The 20,885-nt window shown below is 37.1% G+C and overlaps 1 protein-coding gene across 3 annotated transcripts; it reads right to left on the reverse strand.

The window, feature by feature from the left end:
* Positions 1–748: 748 nt before the first annotated feature.
* Positions 749–19,922, reverse strand: LOC109057088 (reticulon-2-like). Of its 3 annotated transcripts, XM_019074283.2 has the most exons (10): positions 19,769–19,922; positions 16,846–16,899; positions 16,213–16,701; positions 14,504–14,689; positions 7,749–7,956; positions 6,586–6,724; positions 2,942–3,011; positions 2,647–2,693; positions 1,513–1,571; positions 749–1,311 (listed from the first exon to the last, which is right to left on the reverse strand). In XM_019074283.2, exons 1-10 carry the CDS (start codon positions 19,797–19,799, stop codon positions 1,236–1,238), a joined length of 1,359 nt encoding a protein of 452 aa, XP_018929828.1. In that variant the 5' UTR covers positions 19,800–19,922; the 3' UTR covers positions 749–1,235. The 3 variants fall into 3 exon arrangements, with proteins under 3 accessions (XP_018929828.1, XP_042626872.1, XP_018929829.1); XM_042770938.1 differs by lacking the exons at positions 14,504–14,689; positions 16,213–16,701; positions 16,846–16,899; positions 19,769–19,922 and adding exons at positions 11,161–11,222; positions 12,950–13,010; XM_019074284.2 differs by lacking the exons at positions 14,504–14,689; positions 16,213–16,701; positions 16,846–16,899; positions 19,769–19,922 and adding an exon at positions 12,950–13,108.
* Between the last annotated feature and the right edge of the window lie 963 nt (positions 19,923–20,885).

The following is a 20,885-nucleotide window of genomic DNA, read 5'->3' on the forward strand; positions in this document are numbered from 1 at the left end:
GTGAAACTACAATGTGTGTTAAAAGGAAGTACTATCAGTATCAACTCAGGCCTGTGACTAAACCTTTTAAGGCTTAAAGGCTTCCTGGTGTTTTCAGGAAAAAGTGCAGAGGGAGGAAGGGAATTATATGAATATTCTCGCTGACCCTCCGTTGCTTCATGGCCTTGGAAATATTTCATTACACTATATTTAAAAATATTATATATATATATATATTTATACTATATATTTCAATACACATTACACTATACTTGACGTATATTATTTTTGTCATCAGTACTCTTTTTTTAGAAGTATGCTACTGTGTATTACTTTTCACCAGAGTTCTGGTCCCTAGAATATGACTTATATGTAAGTATAGCTCCTGTTTTACTGTCTGTACTGTTCTCTCTGAAGCACCATAAAAGTGGCCCATATGTCTCGAGCACTATATTCCATCCCTTCTGAAGTCAATATTTTTGTGTGCCACAAGAATTAAATTTAAGCCATTAACCCCCTACTTTTTAAATGGCATCTACTAGGATACTGTAGATAGCAAAAGACATTTAACTGATTCATTCTGCCACATGAGGCCAAAAGCCCAGCTGATCTCAGCGATAAGCCACGTGATGACTCTTCTGACATGTTTTTGTTCAAAGGTCAGCTGTCAAGTATGTGGTGCAGTCAAGTTTTGGTATAGGGTGGCAAAAGGGATTTTCTTTGATGGGAAATCAAACTTACACTGAAATAATACCAAGGAAACAAAACATTGGAAAAGAAAATAACATTGTGGTTTTAATAGCTCGTAGGAACTTTAACAGGCTTAAGCTGCCCACACACATACACACACACACACCAATACAATGATTACTGGTCCTGCATTATGTTTCTGGCAGGCGAACTGCAGTCAGTCTGTATTCTAGCCTCTTTTACTTCACTGAAGTCATCCATGTTTATTCAGATAACTCTCAAGGGGCCATTATTGTACGGGCGGCTCAAGTATCTTAGTGGTCTGTTTCATTCATACACTCATACTGACACTGAAATGTGGAAATGAAAACGTGTCTTTAACTTCTCAGAATTCCAAAGCCTTTGATTTTTATCCAAGATTGTTCTTTGCGTGGTCCTCCTCCTATATAAGGCCCTGTGTCATTAGCCCCTCCCCCACTGTTGCAGAGGCGGGACTCTGAGTACAAACTGCTATTTAAGACATTTTTGAGTGACAGTGTGTAGCTCCTCCTTCTCTGATAGGTGTCTCAGTGAGCTTTGGGTTTAGCTCCACCGGGAGTGGGGTCGGGGGGTGGTCCGCCGCCCTGGGCCAGGCGATGAAGGCTGTTCAACAGACAAAAATACAATTAGAATAAAGTATAATTTGTGCTCTGTCATAGATTAAGAGAACCAATGTTTATTGGTAAATGGAGATCAGAACTGTCTGATTATCTATTATGATCACAAATATCATGAGGCATATTTAAGCACTGATATGAAAGGAAGATATAAATCACTGACTGCAGTAGATGGCGCTATACTCACAAGTCCTTTATGTTGTCAATGTGGGCTTGCACTGCTACAAAGCAGCTGTCCACTTTGTCCTGAAAGAAAGAAAATTACATGAGCTGCAATAATAGCATTAATGTATTAATAGTATATGTGTTAATAGTATTTTTTTTTTTTGTAAATAAAACAAAGATTATTTGATTTATTTTGATTATTTTTACAAGAAACATATTGTCAGTGTTTAAACTTCAGAATTTCAGTGTTTGTTTATAATTATTTATTTGTGGAATTTATTATCAATTTCTGAGTGAAATGTGTTTCAAAGTACTTATTATTATTTTTTTTTTTTTCAGTTTAGGACTGTCGAAAAATCTAATTAACTGATTTTTCAATATTTGCTCAGAAAATCCACTATAATAAATATTACAAATACTGTAGTGTCTTTCGAAATCAGTATATTGTTTGTTTTATTTCCATATCATTGCACATAAGCCATCACCAGTTAATAAATGAATCACTGGACTGTCAATTTAGTATGCTTATTCATTACAATTAATTTAAATAATAATGATATAAATGTATACTTATATGTATATATTTAATCAGGAAGACTTTCTCCATTAACAATCAAAAACTACAATTAAAATGACAAATTAAATTCAAAATTATGCTGTGAGAAGACACATTATCCCAGATTTAACATCAGCAATGCCAAACACATGGCAACTAACCACACTGAGCCAGTTTGAACATAAGAAGTGCAGATTAGATATTATAGATGCAGATATGGGGAAGAAATCATATGCACTACTTCTATGACACTGCATTATTATTATTGTGATATGTATTATTAGCATTATACTCTACATTTTTTAAGAAAAACAGATTTAACATAATACTGTATAAACAGTATGAGGTGGTAGATCCACTTAAATAATTTCCAGATTCAATTACAGATTATCAAGATACAAATAAATCGATAATTAAAATTGCAATGCCTGATGTCACCATGGGATTAACATCTGTAACATTTGTAAACAATGTTTCTTATTATATTCAGGAGTTAGGCTTATTTGAATATATAATATGTTTAACTAAACTACACAAAGAAGTACATAGAGATTATGGATTAGATGTCACTGTCATTAAAACCCACAGAGAATGTGTTACCTGGTGCTTTGTGTAAAACAGAGGGAAAGAGAAGACAGCAATCACACCTGAACAGCACATGATGACAAGAGGAGGAAGAACTAGTTAAAAAAGCATTTAGCATTAACTGCTCCTAAAGCATCATAATACAGGTATATGTCAGTTCTTCATAGTAAATGTAATGTAATTGGACACAAAAATGTCTAAATATATTTGAGGTCTTTGTATATGTGTAGATTTGCAAGTTATAGATTAACTAATGCAAGTTACACAGCATAGCTAAAATAAAAAAAAGTATTAAAGTTGGACATCATACCGATGATGAGCAAGGTAAGGCCATTGCAGAGGTTTCCCAGGAACGTGACCAGATACATCAGCAACAAGAACTGGGAATAACAAAAACATTTTATCACTCATTTCCTAAATGTTTGCGTATACAAACCAGTTTACAGAAAACACAAATCTGATGCCACAAGGCACTTCAGCATACCGTCAAAACTCAGCATTCACAACCAGGTGTAAATTCCTGAGTTTGTTATCTGAAACAGTGCTTCTGGCCCATATGTGTCTGCTTATATATCCTCAGTGTGGAGTTTCTAGTCACCAAGTCCAAAATTGGAAACCGCACTCAGGACAAGACACTCTTGTATACTCCAGTCTCATACTACATGAGACCACATGTGTCCCATCATGTCACATTCCATACAGGTCATAGTGTGACTCCGTGACACCCCGAAAGTTGAGGACTATTAAAAGTTTCAGCTGAAGACTTTGCAGTGCTAGGCAGAATTGAGATGTGTTTGAAAGACAAAGTTTGGTCACTTTTAAATAACTGCTCTTCCACTGAAATAAAACATCACTGTATTAAATACATTGTAATTGAAGACAAAAAAACAGAATACTTATCAGGATTTTGCTCATATAGTGAAAATAAAAATGTATTTAAAAATTCAGAAAATGTTTTCAAAAAATCTCATTAACATCTCAATTGTTTCTCCTAGACATAATTTCAGAAAAACTCGTAGATAGTTTGCAATGTTTCTTTTATATATATATATATATATATATATATATATATATATATATATATATATATATATATATATATATATATAGGTTAGCCGCTCACATCAAATTCAAGGTACTGATGCTTGCCTACAAGACGACCACTGGCACGGCACCAACTTACCTAAGCTCATTAGTTCAATCTTATGCACCCTCCAGAAGTCTGCGTTCTGCAAGTGAACGACGCCTTGTGGTGCCATCCCAAAGAGGTTCAAAATCACTCTCACGGACCTTTTCCTGGACTGAGCCCAGCTGGTGGAATGACCTCCCGATCTCAATTCGAACAGCTGAGTCTTTTACTCATTTTCAAAAAACATCTAAAGACCCATCTCTTTTTCGCCTGCACTTAACCAACTAAAAAAAAAAAAAAAAAAAACTTTTCTTATCTATCATATGCTTAAAAAAAAAAAAAAAAACCCTGGCTACGTGTTCTGTACTAGACTAACTGAGACTTGTCATGGCACTTGCATAACGTTGTTGTTCTCTTGTTGATCTGATTGCTTCTATTGTTCTCATTTGTAAGTTGCTTTGGATAAAAGCGTCTGCTAAATGACTAAATGTAAATGTAAATATATATATATATATATATAAATATATATATATATATATATATATATATATATATATATATATATATATATATTTTGGTAACATTTTATTTTAAGGTGTCCTTGTTACACGTTACATGTACTTAATATTATAATAACAATTATTTATGCATAATTACATGCAAGTAACCCTACGCCAAACTCTAATCCTAACCCTAACCATATAGTAAATACATGTAGATAATTAATATTATTAAGTACTTAAATATATAATTACACTGTAACAAGGACACCTTAAAATAAAGTGTAACCGTTTTTTTTTATAAAGCATATAAAGCAGATCTAGACATGTGGAGCTAGGGAGGAGGAAGGGGATTTTTTTTTCCTGCTTCTCATTTTTTTCCCACCTGAACAAAAGCCCCTAGTAATTTCATATGTGTCTCAGCTAGAATCAGAAGAGATGCTAGCAATGTCTCAAACTGTGCTCAGATAAGCAAGATATCGAAGTCTGCAACCAAATGTCAGAGATCTAAATATTAACTCAAACATTTCTTCCAACACTAAAATATAATAATTATGCCATCCACATTTATTGATTAATGTAGAAAATTAGTTTTAAAATGCTGCCATAAAAGTTTGCATAAAAACACAATAGCAACTTATAAACCTTAAAGAGGTCATATGACGTTGCTAAAAAGAACATTATGATGTGTATTTGTAATAAAACAATTTTATAATATTTAATGAAAAAAAAATAAAAAAAAAAAAACATTATTTTCCACATACTGTACATTATTGTACAGGCATTTGTTGCATCCAGTAGGGAACTTAATTACTGATTATAATGACTTATACTGCCACATATCGCACCGTGTAAACATAAAACCATGTCTGCATGTTTGATCGGAGAAACACTAAACAACAAATGCTGCTCTACACTGCTCAAAACTCGCGTTTGAATCATCAGTGGCAAATTCTTTAAATATGAAAACATACTTACAGGCTGTGAATCAGAAGCGCCAGACTGTACTTGCAAAGTTGGAACTGCCCCACTTAATAGAAACAGCCTTTGTGCACAGAAGCATTGTAGGCTACTCTCCCACATCTGAATAGTTGGGTTGAACTGTTCTGGAACAGTGTTGTAAATACAACTTAACCACTGATTTCTAGTTGTGTCCTCTTTTGGAAGGCCAAACAATGTAGTTTTAATTTCATAACGAAACACAGTGTCTCCACAACATGGAGTCGGCGGCAACAATACTACAGTGAGAATCAAACTTATGCCTTCTTTCTTTGCGTGAATATTTGGGCGGCGTTATGTAAATCTTCCCACACAGTGACGTAGACATGTGGGGGCATGTTTAAACGAGCCGTTTAAAGTCTTAACTTTTATAAAGAATATCTCTTTGGGTTTGAGACTTTAGTCTTTGCAACTTTCGGGATCTTATCTATGCACAAACAGCTTGTAACACTCCGAAGAGAAAGGAAAACTTGAAATTGCATCATATGACCCCTTAAATTTTTTCTCAAAATGCAGAATATTATAACGGATTCTGTAATTCTGTACCATAATGTCTAGGACACACTTCAAAATACACCCAAAACACTGTAAGAAGAATTTCATGCGGTAAGCCTTGAGTGTAATTAGAATGACAGCTGTGAGCGGCATTATTTTAAGTGCACAGCTGAGAGGCCTGAAATAAAGAAAATAATTTTTGTCCTTTGTAGAGGACCTTTTTAATCGCCACAGTGGGGATGCAAGCATCCTTAGATTTATGAATGTCATGGAAAGAGAAGCAAGTTTTTTCATATAAACAAACAAGCAAGAAGCAATTCGTTGGTTTCTTCCTGTTGCGGAGACAATACACGTTAACAGTGTAAAAAAATAACCATGAAATATGAGAACTTGCTATGAAACATTTCAAGAGAGTTTCTCATTATAATGTGTTTCTTATTGTTTTCTCAAGATATTATATATAAAAAAACTGTTTGCTGGGTCTCAGGAGGATGATGAACAAAAACAAAAGCCATATTCAAGTACTGAATTTGAGAGGAGACCAAAAAAAGATGAGATGAGAATTAAATAGAAGCTGACGGAAAAAAAAGAAATGACAAGAACCTCTTATGACAAGCACTACAGAGCACAAAACTAGAAATGTGAATGTGATATATTCTGAAAGAGAGATGTTCTTTCACAGAGAGAGAAAGAAAAATACTAAATAAAACATTCTAAGAGAGCGATCCTTCATCGATGTGGAATATATTTCATTGACCTAGCACACAGATTCAGCATGTGAGTGTTAAGATTAATGAATTTTATACAGAATCGTCAGTTCCCAGGGCTCACCTTGAGTGAGTTGAACAGGTTGCCCACAAAGATGAGGTTCCTTAGTGCGTCGATGGCAGAGAAGGACAGCACAATGGCCTTCTGCATGCAGTGCTGAGCCTCTTCTCCACTTAAACTGATGTCCAACTCTAGATATGACCTGCAACGCATCAATGCATACAGAGATTCTGACATTTAATGTACACTTTTTTATTTTTATGTATTTTTTCCGATCAAGATGACTCATTTATCCAAAGTAGATCCCATAACTTTTTCTATAATAGTTGCATAGTTGCTCTTTTGGCCCTATGAAAAACATCTTTTTACACTCTGTTTAGTTTATTATTAATCCACCTTCTAATAACGTGGACATCCATGCATCACAAATTTTTGTTTCTTTTTTTTCAAAAAATATTTCCATCACAGAGTCATTTCCATCAGGTGGAAATTAACTTTTATACATTTTTGGAATAAAATGTTAGACTCTGGTTTCTTGCTAAACTCTTTTTTTCCTTTTCTGACTAAATTCATAGCTAGCATTTTATGTAACCTAAATAGGTACAGTTCAGATGTTCTACACATTTAGCAGAATCTGACAAAACTACATATTGATTACAGGTGATATGCAATTAAAAAAATAATGCTCAAGCTCTTCAAAGAACTTCATAAGGGGCAAAAATGTTGGTCATGATGGAAATGATGCAACTTAAGTATACATTTGTTACTGTAAGTGCGTAAAAATGATTAAGAATCAATTGAACATTGCAACGACAAGTAAATGTAAATCAGTATAGTAGAAAGAACAATCTTAAGTAGAGAACAATCTTAACATTGTATAGCCAAAATATTAGTATTAAACAATTTTTCCTGAAGGAAAAGTTTATATATAGTTTAAAAGTTATATTCTTTTAGCTTAATGGAACAAAACAATTTACTATCACTTATAGACAGTCTTTGCATTATATAATGTTTACAATTATTAAACAATTTGCTTTAAAAATCTTGGCATAATGGAAAGGGCACTTGTTGTGTAGAAGACCACCACATGATGTTGGGTTACAACCAAATGCTCTCCTCAGGGCTCGTTATGTTCTGTTTGTACTAAGGTGAGGATATGTTAAGGAAATATCTCGAATCAGTTAATTAAAAACTGAAAAAGAGTGAAGAAGAGGCCAGGGACTCACTGGAAAGGGTGAACTCCATCTCCCAGCTGGAGCACATGCAGCAGTTTGTAATAGATTCTGACTGAGATTGTGAAGCACATGATGGCCAGGGAGAGCGTGGACACTACAGTGATGATGCTCAGCTGAAACAGGGACAGCAGCCCCACCACCAATCCTGTGAGCACCATCCCTGTCCGCTCCATATCTTTCCAGTAGATCAGGTCCATTACTGCATGGAACGAGACTCCAATTTACTCCTACAAAAAAAATTAAAAAACAAAACATCATATTACCACTACACTCCTAAAAAAACAAACCAACTCACAACTACAATTACAAAAAATACTAGAATACAAACAAGATTACACTCATGATTCTCCTCAACAAGCCACTGGATTTAAGATATTATTCATATCTATATTTATATCACAAAATTTCAAATCATAACTGTCATTAATGGGGTACATAAAACAACATCCACTAAATCACAACCACAAAAAGAAAATGATAAACCAAATGACATACTCACCAGAAGGACATGTTCTTAGGTGAATGTCCTTGATGGACATGAAACAACATTCAGATCAACCAATCAGATCTAAAGGTTAGAATTAAACGCTGAGGTTATGTCTTGAACAACATCATTTTCATCCTATAGCATTAAGGTTAAGGATAAGGTACAGTAGGGCAATGAGTGGTTAATAGAAACCAAAGGATGTCTTAATTTAACAAATTATTTGACACCATAAAGTCCTTGCTCATTGTTTCAGAAGCATTTTTTAAAGAGTACATACATTACATATGAGGAGAACTTACAGCATTACAAACTTTGATTTGAAATAAAAAAATATATTGGAAACCTGACAAAAAGGTGTGTAACAATGGAAATTGAAACAATTAAAAATTGTAAAGAACTACAATACAATGAATCATTGCAAATGGCATAAAATAAAAATGAGGGATAAATATAAAAAGATGTTTCATATGTATATAGAAAGAAATACATTTTAGGTTTATTGCAAAATATACATATTGCCACAGTCATGGACTTTTGTTTGTGTTTCTGTCTTCATTTTCATTTGATTAGTTTGTTCTGTTCACCTGTGTTTATCAATTATCTAGTTTGTCTCCATTCATTTCAGCCCAGTGTTCTCCTCATTTCCCTTGTCCTGTATTGAGTATGAGTATGTTTTATGTTATGAGTTTTTCTCCAGCGTTTCTTCTGTGGATTTATTAAAAGACTGTTATCTGTAATCCTCCATTGTCTAATGCTCTATACAGCACCAACACACTACCGTAACACAATACAGAAAATATAAATTTTAATCTTAGCTTCTACTTTTACCTTTTCCTTCTGACTCAACCAACGCAAATCATATCCTTTAAGTAAAGCTCCTCTTTTGAGCAAGAGGATCGCTCCCTCAAGGACCACACAAGGGACTTTCTATATCTGGCCAACCAGACTCATTACCCAGACAGCTGCCTGTGCACCTTTTATTTTGTCTGACTTAACACCCCGACTAAGGGAAAGCTGTCCGGGAATGCTCCCCGAGGGAGTTTCGCCGCTTTCGTGGAGTGGGTGCTGGAGAAAAATGGACTGTATTTCTCTGTCTGCCCAGCTGAGGAGGACATCTCCAGCCTCACTCCTGAAAGAGAGACCACACCAGCCACTACACGGCGCAATCGCCTGAGCTCACCGCAGAGGGAGAGCCTGAGACCGCAGCGACACGAGCGCCAGCGTGTAAACCCGTGACTGAGCCCATCATCGCCCTGGAGCCTGAGTCTCAAGAGACGTCTGACCAAGTGTGTGAGCCGGCTACACTGCATGTGCCTAAGGGAGTGCTTGTGGAGATCGTGGGCTTGGAGGAAAGCCCGGCCCACACTCCTGCCTCATAGGGTGAGCTGCAACGGGTCTCTGGTTATTATGAGGAACTTATGGATATCTTTCAAGATGATATAATTGACTGGTTTGGAGAGGTTGTTCTCAGTTCCACTGAACCTCCAGTGTTTCCCGAATCTCCTATGTCTCCTGAGTCTCCGCTGGTTCCGTCCAGCTCTCCTACATCTCCTAAGCTCCCTGTGACTCTCATGTTACCACCCAGCCTCCCTCTCCCGCCTATTCTCTTAAAATCAGCCAGTTCATCAGCCCAGTGTCCGCTGGTTCCTGTCAGTCCCTCAGCTCACCCTCAGTCAGTGCCATCTGGGTGATCTGATCTGCCTCGGGACTTCCAGTCTCCAGCTCCACCTAGGCGTGAGGATCCCCTATCTCCGCCTTCAGCCTCTGAGTCCCGTACTCCACTTCAGTCCTCCGACCCATCGGCTCTGCCTTTGCTCCTAGCTCCCTCGTCTCCACCATGGCCCATGATCCCACTGGGTCTATCGGGCTCCCTCGTCCCTCCGGCTCCGCCTTGGTCAGGCGTCGACCATCCGTCGCCTCGGGACTCCACTCCTCCGCCTTCTCCTTGTCACTCCGTCCTTCTGGCTTTGTCAGGCTCCTTCTTCCCTCTGGCTCTGCCTTAATCCTCAGTCTCTCTGGCTCCGCCGTGGTCTTCCGGATCTTCTTCTCCACCTCGGTCGCCTGAGCCTTCAGCTCCAACTTGGCCCTCTGGACCTCGGGTGTCATAATGGCTCTCCATCTGCTCAGCTCCACCTGGGTCTGTTTCCATCATTCGTCTCCAGGGTGACGTCTGCCAAATCTCCACCATGGCTCCTCCCTCCCTCGACTCCACCTTGGGGCCTCTTGCTGGCTGGTCTCTGGACCAACACCTGGCTTCTCCTGCTCCTCCTTCTGTCTTCTCCACCATGGTTCCTACCATCACCTTCTCCCAGTCCCTATCTTTCTCCTGCTCCATGTCCTCCTCCAAAACCTCCACCCTCCCTCCTCAGTTGGACTTTAGGGCACGAGGATGTGCCTTCTGGGAGGGGGGGCGAACTGTCATGGTTATGGACTTTTGTGTTCCTGTCTTCATTTTCATTTGACCTAGTATGCATTAGTTCATGCTCCCATGATTTGTAAACCCCTGTGTTCTCCTCAGTTCCCTTGTCCTGTATTAAGTGTGAGTATGTTTTATGTAGATGTTGGTTGTGCTGCATTTTCCCTGAGTTTCTCCAGCGTTTCTTCTGTAGATTTATTAAAAAACTGTTATCTGTAATTCTCCATTGTCTAGTGCTCCTTACAGTACCAACACACTACTGTTACACATATAGGCTACACAAATATCACAGTGCTTCATGGAAATGGACGGCCACTGACATGTTCTTTTGGCATAATTTGCTTGATTCAGTTCTCTGATTGGTGGAGATTTTATCTGTGGAATTATGGGTAAGGTAATTTTTGACCAAGAATTCCACTGTTAAACACAATTATTTAAAAATGTGTTTAAATAATGCAGGTTAATTGCTTCAAAGGATGCATATACCATCAATTACAAACCTTGTAGCTCAGCGTAGTTCTGTCTTTGAAGGTTTAGAAGTTATCATTAAAAACCAACTTCCCTATGGGGAAAATGAATTAAATGTTTACTTATTGAACAAGACTGTTATAGAGGTTGTCTATAAGAGATCTGAAACAATAAACAGATGGAGACAAACCTTTGAATAGAATCTTAAATCTTAAAGTATAATGTTCACAGAAATATAAATAGCATTTGATGATAACTTAATAAAAAATAAAATAAAAAGAAAGAACAGTTGTAAGGCAGCAGATGAGGTGACATGGTAATGAGTTAAGCAGCTGTCTAGGCTATATTTTTGCATAACGATTGGCAGGATTAGATTAACTAGCTCCTCCCAAACCTTTGTTTAGAGCTCTATTTTTTAACGAATGCCAAAATGGAATGTTACAATGAGGAATACAAATACAGTGATACTTTGAAAGCACTGTAAGAATCAATGTAGATAAATGTAAATCAAAACATCTAAGAAAGGACAGAAACATTGATGCTACAGTAAATGAGTCAAAGGGTAAGTTTTAATTATCAATGACAGGGAGATGAAATGGCAAGGAGTCTTTTGGGCTGTCCTCGGCTATTTTTAGTTGGTGTAAGAAGGATGAGAAAACTAAGAATTTAAAGCGGTCTCTTTAAAGCACATGCTGACAGGATAGTGTCTGGTCTTCAAGATCTGCACATAACGTACTCTCCTAGACTCCCAGTAATGAGAACAGCTATACTTCTCAATCACAACCACTCATCAATGCTATAAAGCCAGTTTTATTCACTTGGAAAACATTCTGTACCCTGTCTAAAGGGACTCAAGAAAAGCAATAGCTTACAGGCTAATTCTGTGGCTAATCCATTCAGAATTACCACAGCGCTAATGCCATTCATGTCTGTTGTGCAACTCTTAATGGTGGACCTAGCAGCAGGTGAATGGACTATTTATAACCTAAATGTAATTACAAGCCTCTAGCTTTAGACAAAACTGTTGTTATGCCAGGTGGCCCAGCTGACTTATTTGACGCAGTTAGCTTTAGCAAGCTTACTCAGCTCAGGCAATATAAACAAATGCAAAGCTAATAACATTTTAAACTAGTTTCTAAAAGAAACAAACTGTGTACTTTCAGATTGAATGAAAGTTACAGAATTTCACATTTTTTTATAATGTTAGCGACAAAAGCATGTTTATTTGTTGAATAATATACAGTCAGCTGATCATTATAACTAAATCACAACCCAGACAAAATGGTTAGTATCATCAGGGTTTTATTTTGTGGTAGGCTAATGACTGACTACATTATCCCACTTATTACACAGCTACCAAATAAATAAATAAATGGATATGAAATATTGATATGAGATACATTAAAATACAAATGAAAGTAGCACAGTTATAGATCTATAATAAAATATTTGACTGGCGAATGCTACAATTAACCAATCAAGTATTTCAGAGAGATAGGCAATTAAATATATATTGAATAAAAACTGAGAATAACATCTAGACATGTAGCCTACTATGAAGTTGTTTTCATTCATTTCCTTCACAAACACACATTCATATTATGAAATACCACACATATCTCGCTTTCATAATCAAAAATAATAAAAATAATAGACTCAACTCAAATGACAGCATAAACTCTCAACTCTTTGCTATGTGGTTCAGACAGGAATAAAAGTTGACCTAACCCATGTCTCTAAGTTCTCTCAGCTCACATGATCCTCTATGGACACAATCATTCTCTGAAAACCCCAGTTTGTGTGTATTTCCTGCTCCCTCACCTTTACTGCTCATTTTGGAGTCTTCATGGGCCGATCCCTCTCTCGCCTGTGTCTATGTCCCTGATCTTTTCTAAAAAAGCCCTCAAGCTGTTTTTGGCTGGATCTGCTCTGTCAGCAGCCCCCAGTCCAACAACCCAAAAATAAATCTGCACAATTGTGCACGCCCCATTAAAGAAGACAGAAGCAGTTAGACTGACAAATACACTCACTCACAAATACACTGTACATACTTTACATTTACAGTACATGTGATCAGTTCTGACAAATTATGTAATTATATTTATTTATATATTTATATTTATATAAATACTAGACTTTACAATCCTACAACTACTGTTATGAAGAAGACAAATCTAAATCAATGTACAAACACCTTATTTTCACTGAAATCATAATCATGCATTATACTGTAGACCTCCTCTATATATAATATACATAACATAATTCTTTACTGAATATTATAATTCTATCCTCACTTTCCTTTTTCCTTTTGCACGTTTTCATTAGCTTACAACAGGAAGCTTCTCAAGATTTCAGGTTATGGATGGCCATAATGAGTTGTATGAGGTGGTTCTAAAATTAATCTTAAATTTGGAAAAATGTTATGCACACAATGATCGGAAACTGGTTTCACATGCAATATCATTACACTGCAATAAATAAATAAATAAATTAAATAATAAAATAATAATAATAATAAAACCCAAAGGGATAGTTCATCCAAAAGCAAGAACTCTAAATGGCTTGCATGGAACACCATTTGAAACACCAAAAAAAAAAAAAAAAAAAAAAAAAAAAAACACTGTATAATATTTTTCAAAGTGTCTTTGTGTTTAAGACAATATAATTATTGTCATTTTCCTTTTTCCCCACCCATCCATTGTGCGCTTTCTGTGAAAAATAATGTATTTTAGGCTATTTTACCTACAATATTTCAGACTATATTGTAGAAAAAAAAAATTTTTTTTGCAGTGTACATGTATGTGGTTACTTTGAGAATCCATGAGTAAATAGATTTATTGTGCAGTTTTAATGTGTTATACGTTTTTATTATTCAATTTCTGTACTGCTAACAAGAATTCTCTCAGTAATGTATGTTTTGGACACAGATGTCTCTTTACAGAGAATATTCTTCAGTGCACCAAATCACATAATCCATTTTGCCACTTCCATGCTGGAAGCACATGCCAACCATAATTGCTCTGACCCATACGGAAGACAAAGGGAGCATACTGCTTTTACTGCTCTGTGTGGAATAATGAAGACAGACTGGCCAAGAATCCACTCAGTGGCATCATCCCATTATGGTTCAGCCCCTGGAGTGTGTTACCATGGCGATGGAAACTGTATTCTCCAGTAAAACATTAGCATTTGTGCTAACCTGTGGGAGGCCTGTGCTTCTCGTGAACAAGAGAATCCATATCCCTCGGTTCTGTTTTACATATTGACTAATGAAGTGCTGACAGAAAACTACCAGGGTTTAATCAATATGACAATTCGAGCAGTCTTGGAGAAACAGATAATTGATAATAATGACGGGAAGTGATGTCTAACCTGCTATCTGGATGCGAACTGTTGGCCCCACGGATAAATTGAGAGCGGAGTACCACTGCTTACAGAGCTGTTCTTCCTGAGTGATTCGTCCAATGGCGGGAGGTGTTGTATGTGATGGCTCCACCATCTGCGGGGTGGTGATGGTTTCCATGGCAACAGAAGGGTCTGACCCATGAAACTGTGGTACTGCCAACATAATTTACAATTAATCATCATGATATTATCTCAGTGATACTGATTCTATGCAAAAGATGAATGAATGTTTATGTCTATATATTTGCTTACCATTGTAAAAAAAAAACTTATAATTAATAACATTTTATTTTTATTTTAAAACAAATTATTAAAATTCTAAATTAAATAATATTAAATGCTAAATAGAAAAATAAAATACTTAAATACATATTTTTTAATTTAATTTTGAATTATTTTAAGTTAAAATACAAATAAAATTGTAGAGAGGCTATTTGCCCGAAACGTCTCAGGTTACATATGCAGCCCCATGAGGGAATGAGATGCTGCGACATATGCAGCCCCATGAGGAAATGAGATGCTGCGTTCTCTAGCGGACACTATGTGGACTGCCCCCAGCAGGACCAGTGTCTGAAGCATGTGTGAAACAATTCCAATTCCATTGGCTCACGTAGCCTGTGAGGTCACAGGCAGGCACCCGGAAGCATAAGTGGGTGCCTGCCAAACACGTCACCAACTTGGTTGTCTGAAGGAGACAACCAAGTATGGCGACAACCAAGGTATGGTGAGGAGATGCAGCTTTACATGCATAACCCAAGATGTTCCCCTTCTAAGGAACTCACACTGCATCCTCTAGAGGACACTATAGGGAACAGAATGCCCACTGAGCCATGCAACGGCACATGTCTCTTCACCTGGTGAGAGAGCACCAAGAGAAGTGACAGACATACACTGAAACTTTTCTCAGAAAGGGGGCAAGCTACAGATACCTGGGGCCACTAACATAGGTGAGAACAGAAACTGCCACGAATGCATTGCATTGAGTGTGTTCGACTCCCTTGAGAGGCGGGTGCACTCATGCAAATGCTGTCTACAATCTTGAGTTAAAGGCAAAGCTTTACCTCTTCTCTCAGTAGCCTGCAAATGCATCACCATGAGGGCATCCTGCTTTCTCAAGAGTCAAACGCAGATTCAGGCTTATCTACGGCCTTCTCAAAACTCTCTGCAGTGAACCCCAAAATCCGAGTCTATACTGTGCCTCAGCAGCAGCGGGACCCAAACCGTGCGACACACTTATCCTTCCACAAACAGTACACATGCGAGCAAACATACACATCATGGGCGACGTGGGCCAATGGGATTGGAGTTGTTTCACATGTGCTTCAGACACCAGTCCTGCTGACAGCAGTCCCTGTAGTGTCCGCTAGAGGACACAGAGTGAGCTCCTTAGAGGGGTTATTAGTAGTTGCTGGAGAATTGCTACAGTATGTGGCTGTAAAGGTGTTTTGATGGGGTTTTAGTGTGTTGCTATGCTTTTCCAATGGGTTTTCTGTGTGGTTTCTTACTGGCCAAAGACAAAATATCCCACCTCCAAGTTTCAATGATTTTCTGGCTATTAGATATGGATCAGGCCCCTATAATGCAAGTCAGTGTCTGCTTTGAACAAAGCTATTGAAAAATACATCATGCACACATGCAAACACACACGTTTGTTAATATTTTGTATACATTAGCACCTGCTATTTGCTCATCTTGATGACTGCATGTTAAGTTGTGTGTTTGGATGCCTGAGATCTCCTCCGTTGCTTCCCATGTCCCTGTGTCTTTATCCTGAAACTCCTCCACCCTGTGAGTCTGTGGCTCTTGAGTCCACTGCAGGATCTCCTCCTCCGCATCTCCCTCCCCTTCTACAGTCAAGAAGGCATGAGAGTCCCACTCCACAGCAGGGGAGTCCGGAGGTACCTGGGTCTCCAGAGTATCCGTGCGGTGCAGTGAACCGCGGCTGCCCCTCCCGCCAGTCCTGCGGCGCCCCGAGTCTCTCCGTGATGAGCCATCGCTCTCGGAGAAGGCAATGTAGGAGAAGGTGAGCTCAAAGGAGTTCTGACGTGGTGTGCCCCATACGGAAGAGCTGCTGAGACATGCGTCATCATCCTCCAGGCCTTCATCGTCGTCAGACCATTCCCTGGCTGTCTGCAGTTCTGGGAAGTCAGACTCCTCATTTCCACCTGAGAAAATATGGTGTACATTTAGGGCTATATATGTGATATCCTTTAAGGGGCTATAATAGATGTAGATACGAACAATGCAAAGAAAACTGAAGGACTCATATATTGGAATATGTGTGAATATACTGTATATGAAAATATTACCATCTGAGCAGGGAGGAGTGGAGTCAGGTGTTGAGCTCACTGTTCCAAATTCCTCTGAAACGAGAGAGCAATAAAATTATATATATGTATATATATACATATATATATACATATATATCTGAATACGTATATATGAGAGCAATAAATGATGCTCAATTTAAAGGAATCACTTGAAATTTTATATTATATATAATATATACAGTCTTAGAGTATATATATATATCATTATTTGGCTAGACAGCAAAGAACACGGCAAAAATTCTGTAGTAATTTTAAGTAAAATGCAGAAAATTGTACAGTGAAAAGTGAAAGTCGTGACATTTTGGTAACCTATACTCGGAATTGGTGCTCTGCATTTAACCCATCCAAGTGCACACACACAGCAGTGAGAAGTGAACACACCATGAACAAACACCCGGAGCAGTGGGCAGCTCCCGAGGAGCACATGCCCGGGGAGCAACTGGGGGTTCAGTGCCTTGCTCAAGGGCACTTCAGCCATGGGTATTGAGGGCGGAAGAGAGCACTGTTCATTCATTCACTCCCTCCCACCTACAACTCCTGCCAGCACCGAGACACGAACCTGTGACCTTCGGGTTACAAGTCCAACTCCCTAACCATTAGGCCACAGCTGCCCCCGGATGTTCATCATGATGTCTTATGTAAGTTGTAAGTTGAAGAATAAAATAAAAAAATAAATTTTGACTACAGTATGCCCATTACTTCCTGATTTCTGTCCACACCAAGGCTGTATCCGAAAACTGAAAAATGCTGCCTTCGGAGGATGCATTGCAAGGTAGGAAGGCATCAAGGCCCATCCGAATTCAGTGTTAGCTTCAGTTCCTGTCTCCTGAGATGCCTTCATCTGGCCGATTTTTGAAGGCAGCATATGTGTTTTCTTCGCTGCCATTGATATCTCACAATCCTGTGCGTTCCATTCTGTGACAGTTAAGCCAAAAAATAAAGATGGCATCTAAAAGTTGCGGTCAGTGGTCAGTTTGTGTATAAATGTATGTTTTTGGTCAACGTTTTCCACTTTTTATGTCATTTCTAGCGAGAAATTAATATTCAAATAACCAAAAAACCACTTATTTATCACCAAAGCTCTCTATATTTTGCTGTAGATCATTAAACCATTACTCTGCCTCAGAAGCCTGTCCAAAATCAGTTTCATGAGGTGCCTTCGTGCAAAAACGCTGCCTGCAAAGTCATTGCCTGACACGGCAGTGAGGCAGCAAGTCAGCTGCCTAAGTTTTCGGATGCAGCCCATGTCCTCCTGTGGTATTGACTGTTGCAGATAAACCTGACCTTAAATGCCACATTAAAACAAAACAAACTTTATTGTTAGTCATACAGACCTTTCCTTCAAGTGTGCAGTTCCTGCTCTAAAAAAGAAAACAAAGCATACCACCCTTCCACCTGAATACTATAATAATACATAAAACAAAAAAATATAAAAAAATCATAAAAGCCTCCAATCCTCCACATTTGGACTAATTAAAAAAAGAGAAACAAAGCTGTATTCAGATCTCTAAGTCAAAGGTTTTCTTTTCAGCTCTTTGTCACATATTGTACAAAAATGAGTGTTGTATTTCATGTCTGGTCTATAAAAACGTGATTAGTGCCTTTTTATTTTATATTATATTTACATACTTGCATATACTAATAAATAAAAATTCCAAAATTGGTAAACATTATCAAATAAACATAAAATACAAAAAACACAACAAAATAACTTTTCAAATCAAATTTGGTAAATATTGTCTTATATCCAACTACACATATATATATATATATATATATATATATATATATATATATATATATATATGTAATACTTTTTCTAAATAATGGAACTTTAAAAAAAATATATTTTTACATGATTTTTGAATCAAATTCACTTATAAAAACTTAATGTTAAACAAATTTAAATCGCTAATTTTAATATGCTATACTTCAATGCCATGTTTTGTTTTGTTTTTCATTTTTCCCCTCCTCTTGTGATATAGCATGGTGGGCCAAATTAAAGGTCATCACAGGCCTTTGTTTGATCATCTATGTAACTGAACACATTTTGGGTTCCCAAAGAACCTTTCAGTTAACTTCAGTTCTTACTCCAGTTTTTAAAAGAACCATTTTTCTCTCAGTCTGAAGAATATTTCCATGGATGTCAAAGGTTCTTAAAGGAACCATCGTTACTAATAAAGAACCTTTATTTTTAAAAGTGTATTGCAAAGCAAATGAAATAATAATTTTTGCATCATATAGTACATTTTAAATTAATTTTATACATTTTTAATTTGTCTTTAGTCTACATTCTTGGCTTCGTTTAAAGTTCACCATAATATTGTATTTTATTTAAAAAATAAAATAAAAAGAAATTCTCACAAAAACTACTTCAAACAATACAGTACGCCTGTTGAAGATCCCTGATTTAAATGATAGAACCAATTCAATTAACTTCAAACATGCCCATTACAAAGGAATATATGCTAATATCTACTAATAATAAAAAATACATTGTTTTTCTGTGTAAACAAGAATATAATTTGCTGTAATTAGCAGTACTCAGTGTTTACACACATGCTGTAAGACAAATTAGATAAAAACAAACCAGTTGTAGCAACTGTTACACCAAATCATGCCAGATTATTACTAATGACAACCATTTTTCTTTTTTTTCTCTCTTTTTTTGACATTGATTTTCCTCAAATACATTTGTAAACAGCACAAGTCTCATACAGATGCTGCATTATAGGAACAGAGCTTGTACACACTGCATCATCAGCAGAATCCAGCAAAACAGACAGGTGAACAAGTGCTGGAGCCAACAAGCAACCAAGATGATGCATCAGACACAAAACAAAAGAATACAAACACGTCAGCGGCATACAGAGAGAAATATAGAGACAAAGGAAGGACTCACTGCAGTGGGAGAACCCTAAAACCTGACCCATGCTCCATCAAGGCACCGCTGGGCCCATCCAGTCTAGAGTCCCCCCTCTCCTCCGTACTGTGGCACTCCTCTGCTGAATCGCTCCCTCTCTTTTCAGCTCTCTCACGCTCTGTTCTCTTTCACGCACCCCTCCCTCCCTCTCTCCTTTAGTGCACTGCTGTTTCTCTTTCTTTCACCCTCCCCTCTCTCCATCATGCGGCCCCTCCCAGGTTCACTCGCTCTCTCATTCTCTGCTGCAGCCAAAAGACTCAGAATGCTACTGTGTGTGTGTGTGTGTGTGTGTGTGTTTACCCATGAAGTATTGTGTGTGTGTGTGTGTGTGTGTGTGTGTCTGCTCTCTGCCATCTCAGATCAGCATCCTCTTTATGTCTGTCTGATTGAATTTAACAAGGATGAACATGTTACACCATTAAAATGACCCATGAAGTATTTTTTAATTTTAATTACCACCTTTTAAGAAATATTACTCAGAGATTTTACAACAAATAAAACTTTAATAAATTTTACATAGTTATTTCAATAATTATTAATTTATTAATGAAAATATTTTAAATAAATAATTTTATTTTGAATATTTTAATTAAATAATTTTAAAACATTTATCTACACAAAGATTCTTTAGCTACTGTTAGTAATAAATAAGTTGGCACGGTAGACCAGAAATCAATGTTATAAATATGAAATTGTGTAAACATGAAATGGTGATTAAACATATTAAAATATCCATTAGTGTAAGGAGTATAAATGCAGTAAAAATAAAAAAACAAAGGTGGCAAAGTGGATTGTGTTTTTTATGACTTGGGTAAGCATTATCAATAGCTGTGTATACGCAAATAACTCTCACTGAGGTGGTACTTTTTCAGAAGGTACACCTTTGTACATTTAGGTACTAATCTATAAACTTTAGATACTTATATATAATTTTACAGTACCATTATAGACTCTTTACAGGTACAAAGGTTTACCTTTTGCAAAGGTACCACCACAGTGACAGCTTTTGTACCTTTTTTTCTGAGAGCATATGTACTCATTCATGTAATTGTAAAAATCATAGCATACAGTCAAGTAAACAGCATTATATAAAAAG

This window comes from Cyprinus carpio, chromosome A15, assembly GCF_018340385.1.
Source record: "Cyprinus carpio isolate SPL01 chromosome A15, ASM1834038v1, whole genome shotgun sequence".
Taxonomy (NCBI): Eukaryota; Metazoa; Chordata; class Actinopteri; order Cypriniformes; family Cyprinidae; genus Cyprinus; species Cyprinus carpio.

What these genes read in the sequence shown, in the direction of transcription:
- LOC109057088 (XM_019074283.2), bottom strand. Translation starts at nt 19,799, where the DNA reads ATGGGTCAGGTTTTAGGGTTCTCCCACTGCA. An exon ending in ACCTGTTCAACTCACTCAAG is followed by an intron (nt 3,012 to 6,585) that starts GTGAGCCCTGGG and finishes TGTTATTCCCAG; the next exon opens with TTCTTGTTGCTGATGTATCT. An exon ending in ATTGACAACATAAAGGACTT is followed by an intron (nt 1,312 to 1,512) that starts GTGAGTATAGCG and finishes TCTGTTGAACAG; the next exon opens with CCTTCATCGCCTGGCCCAGG.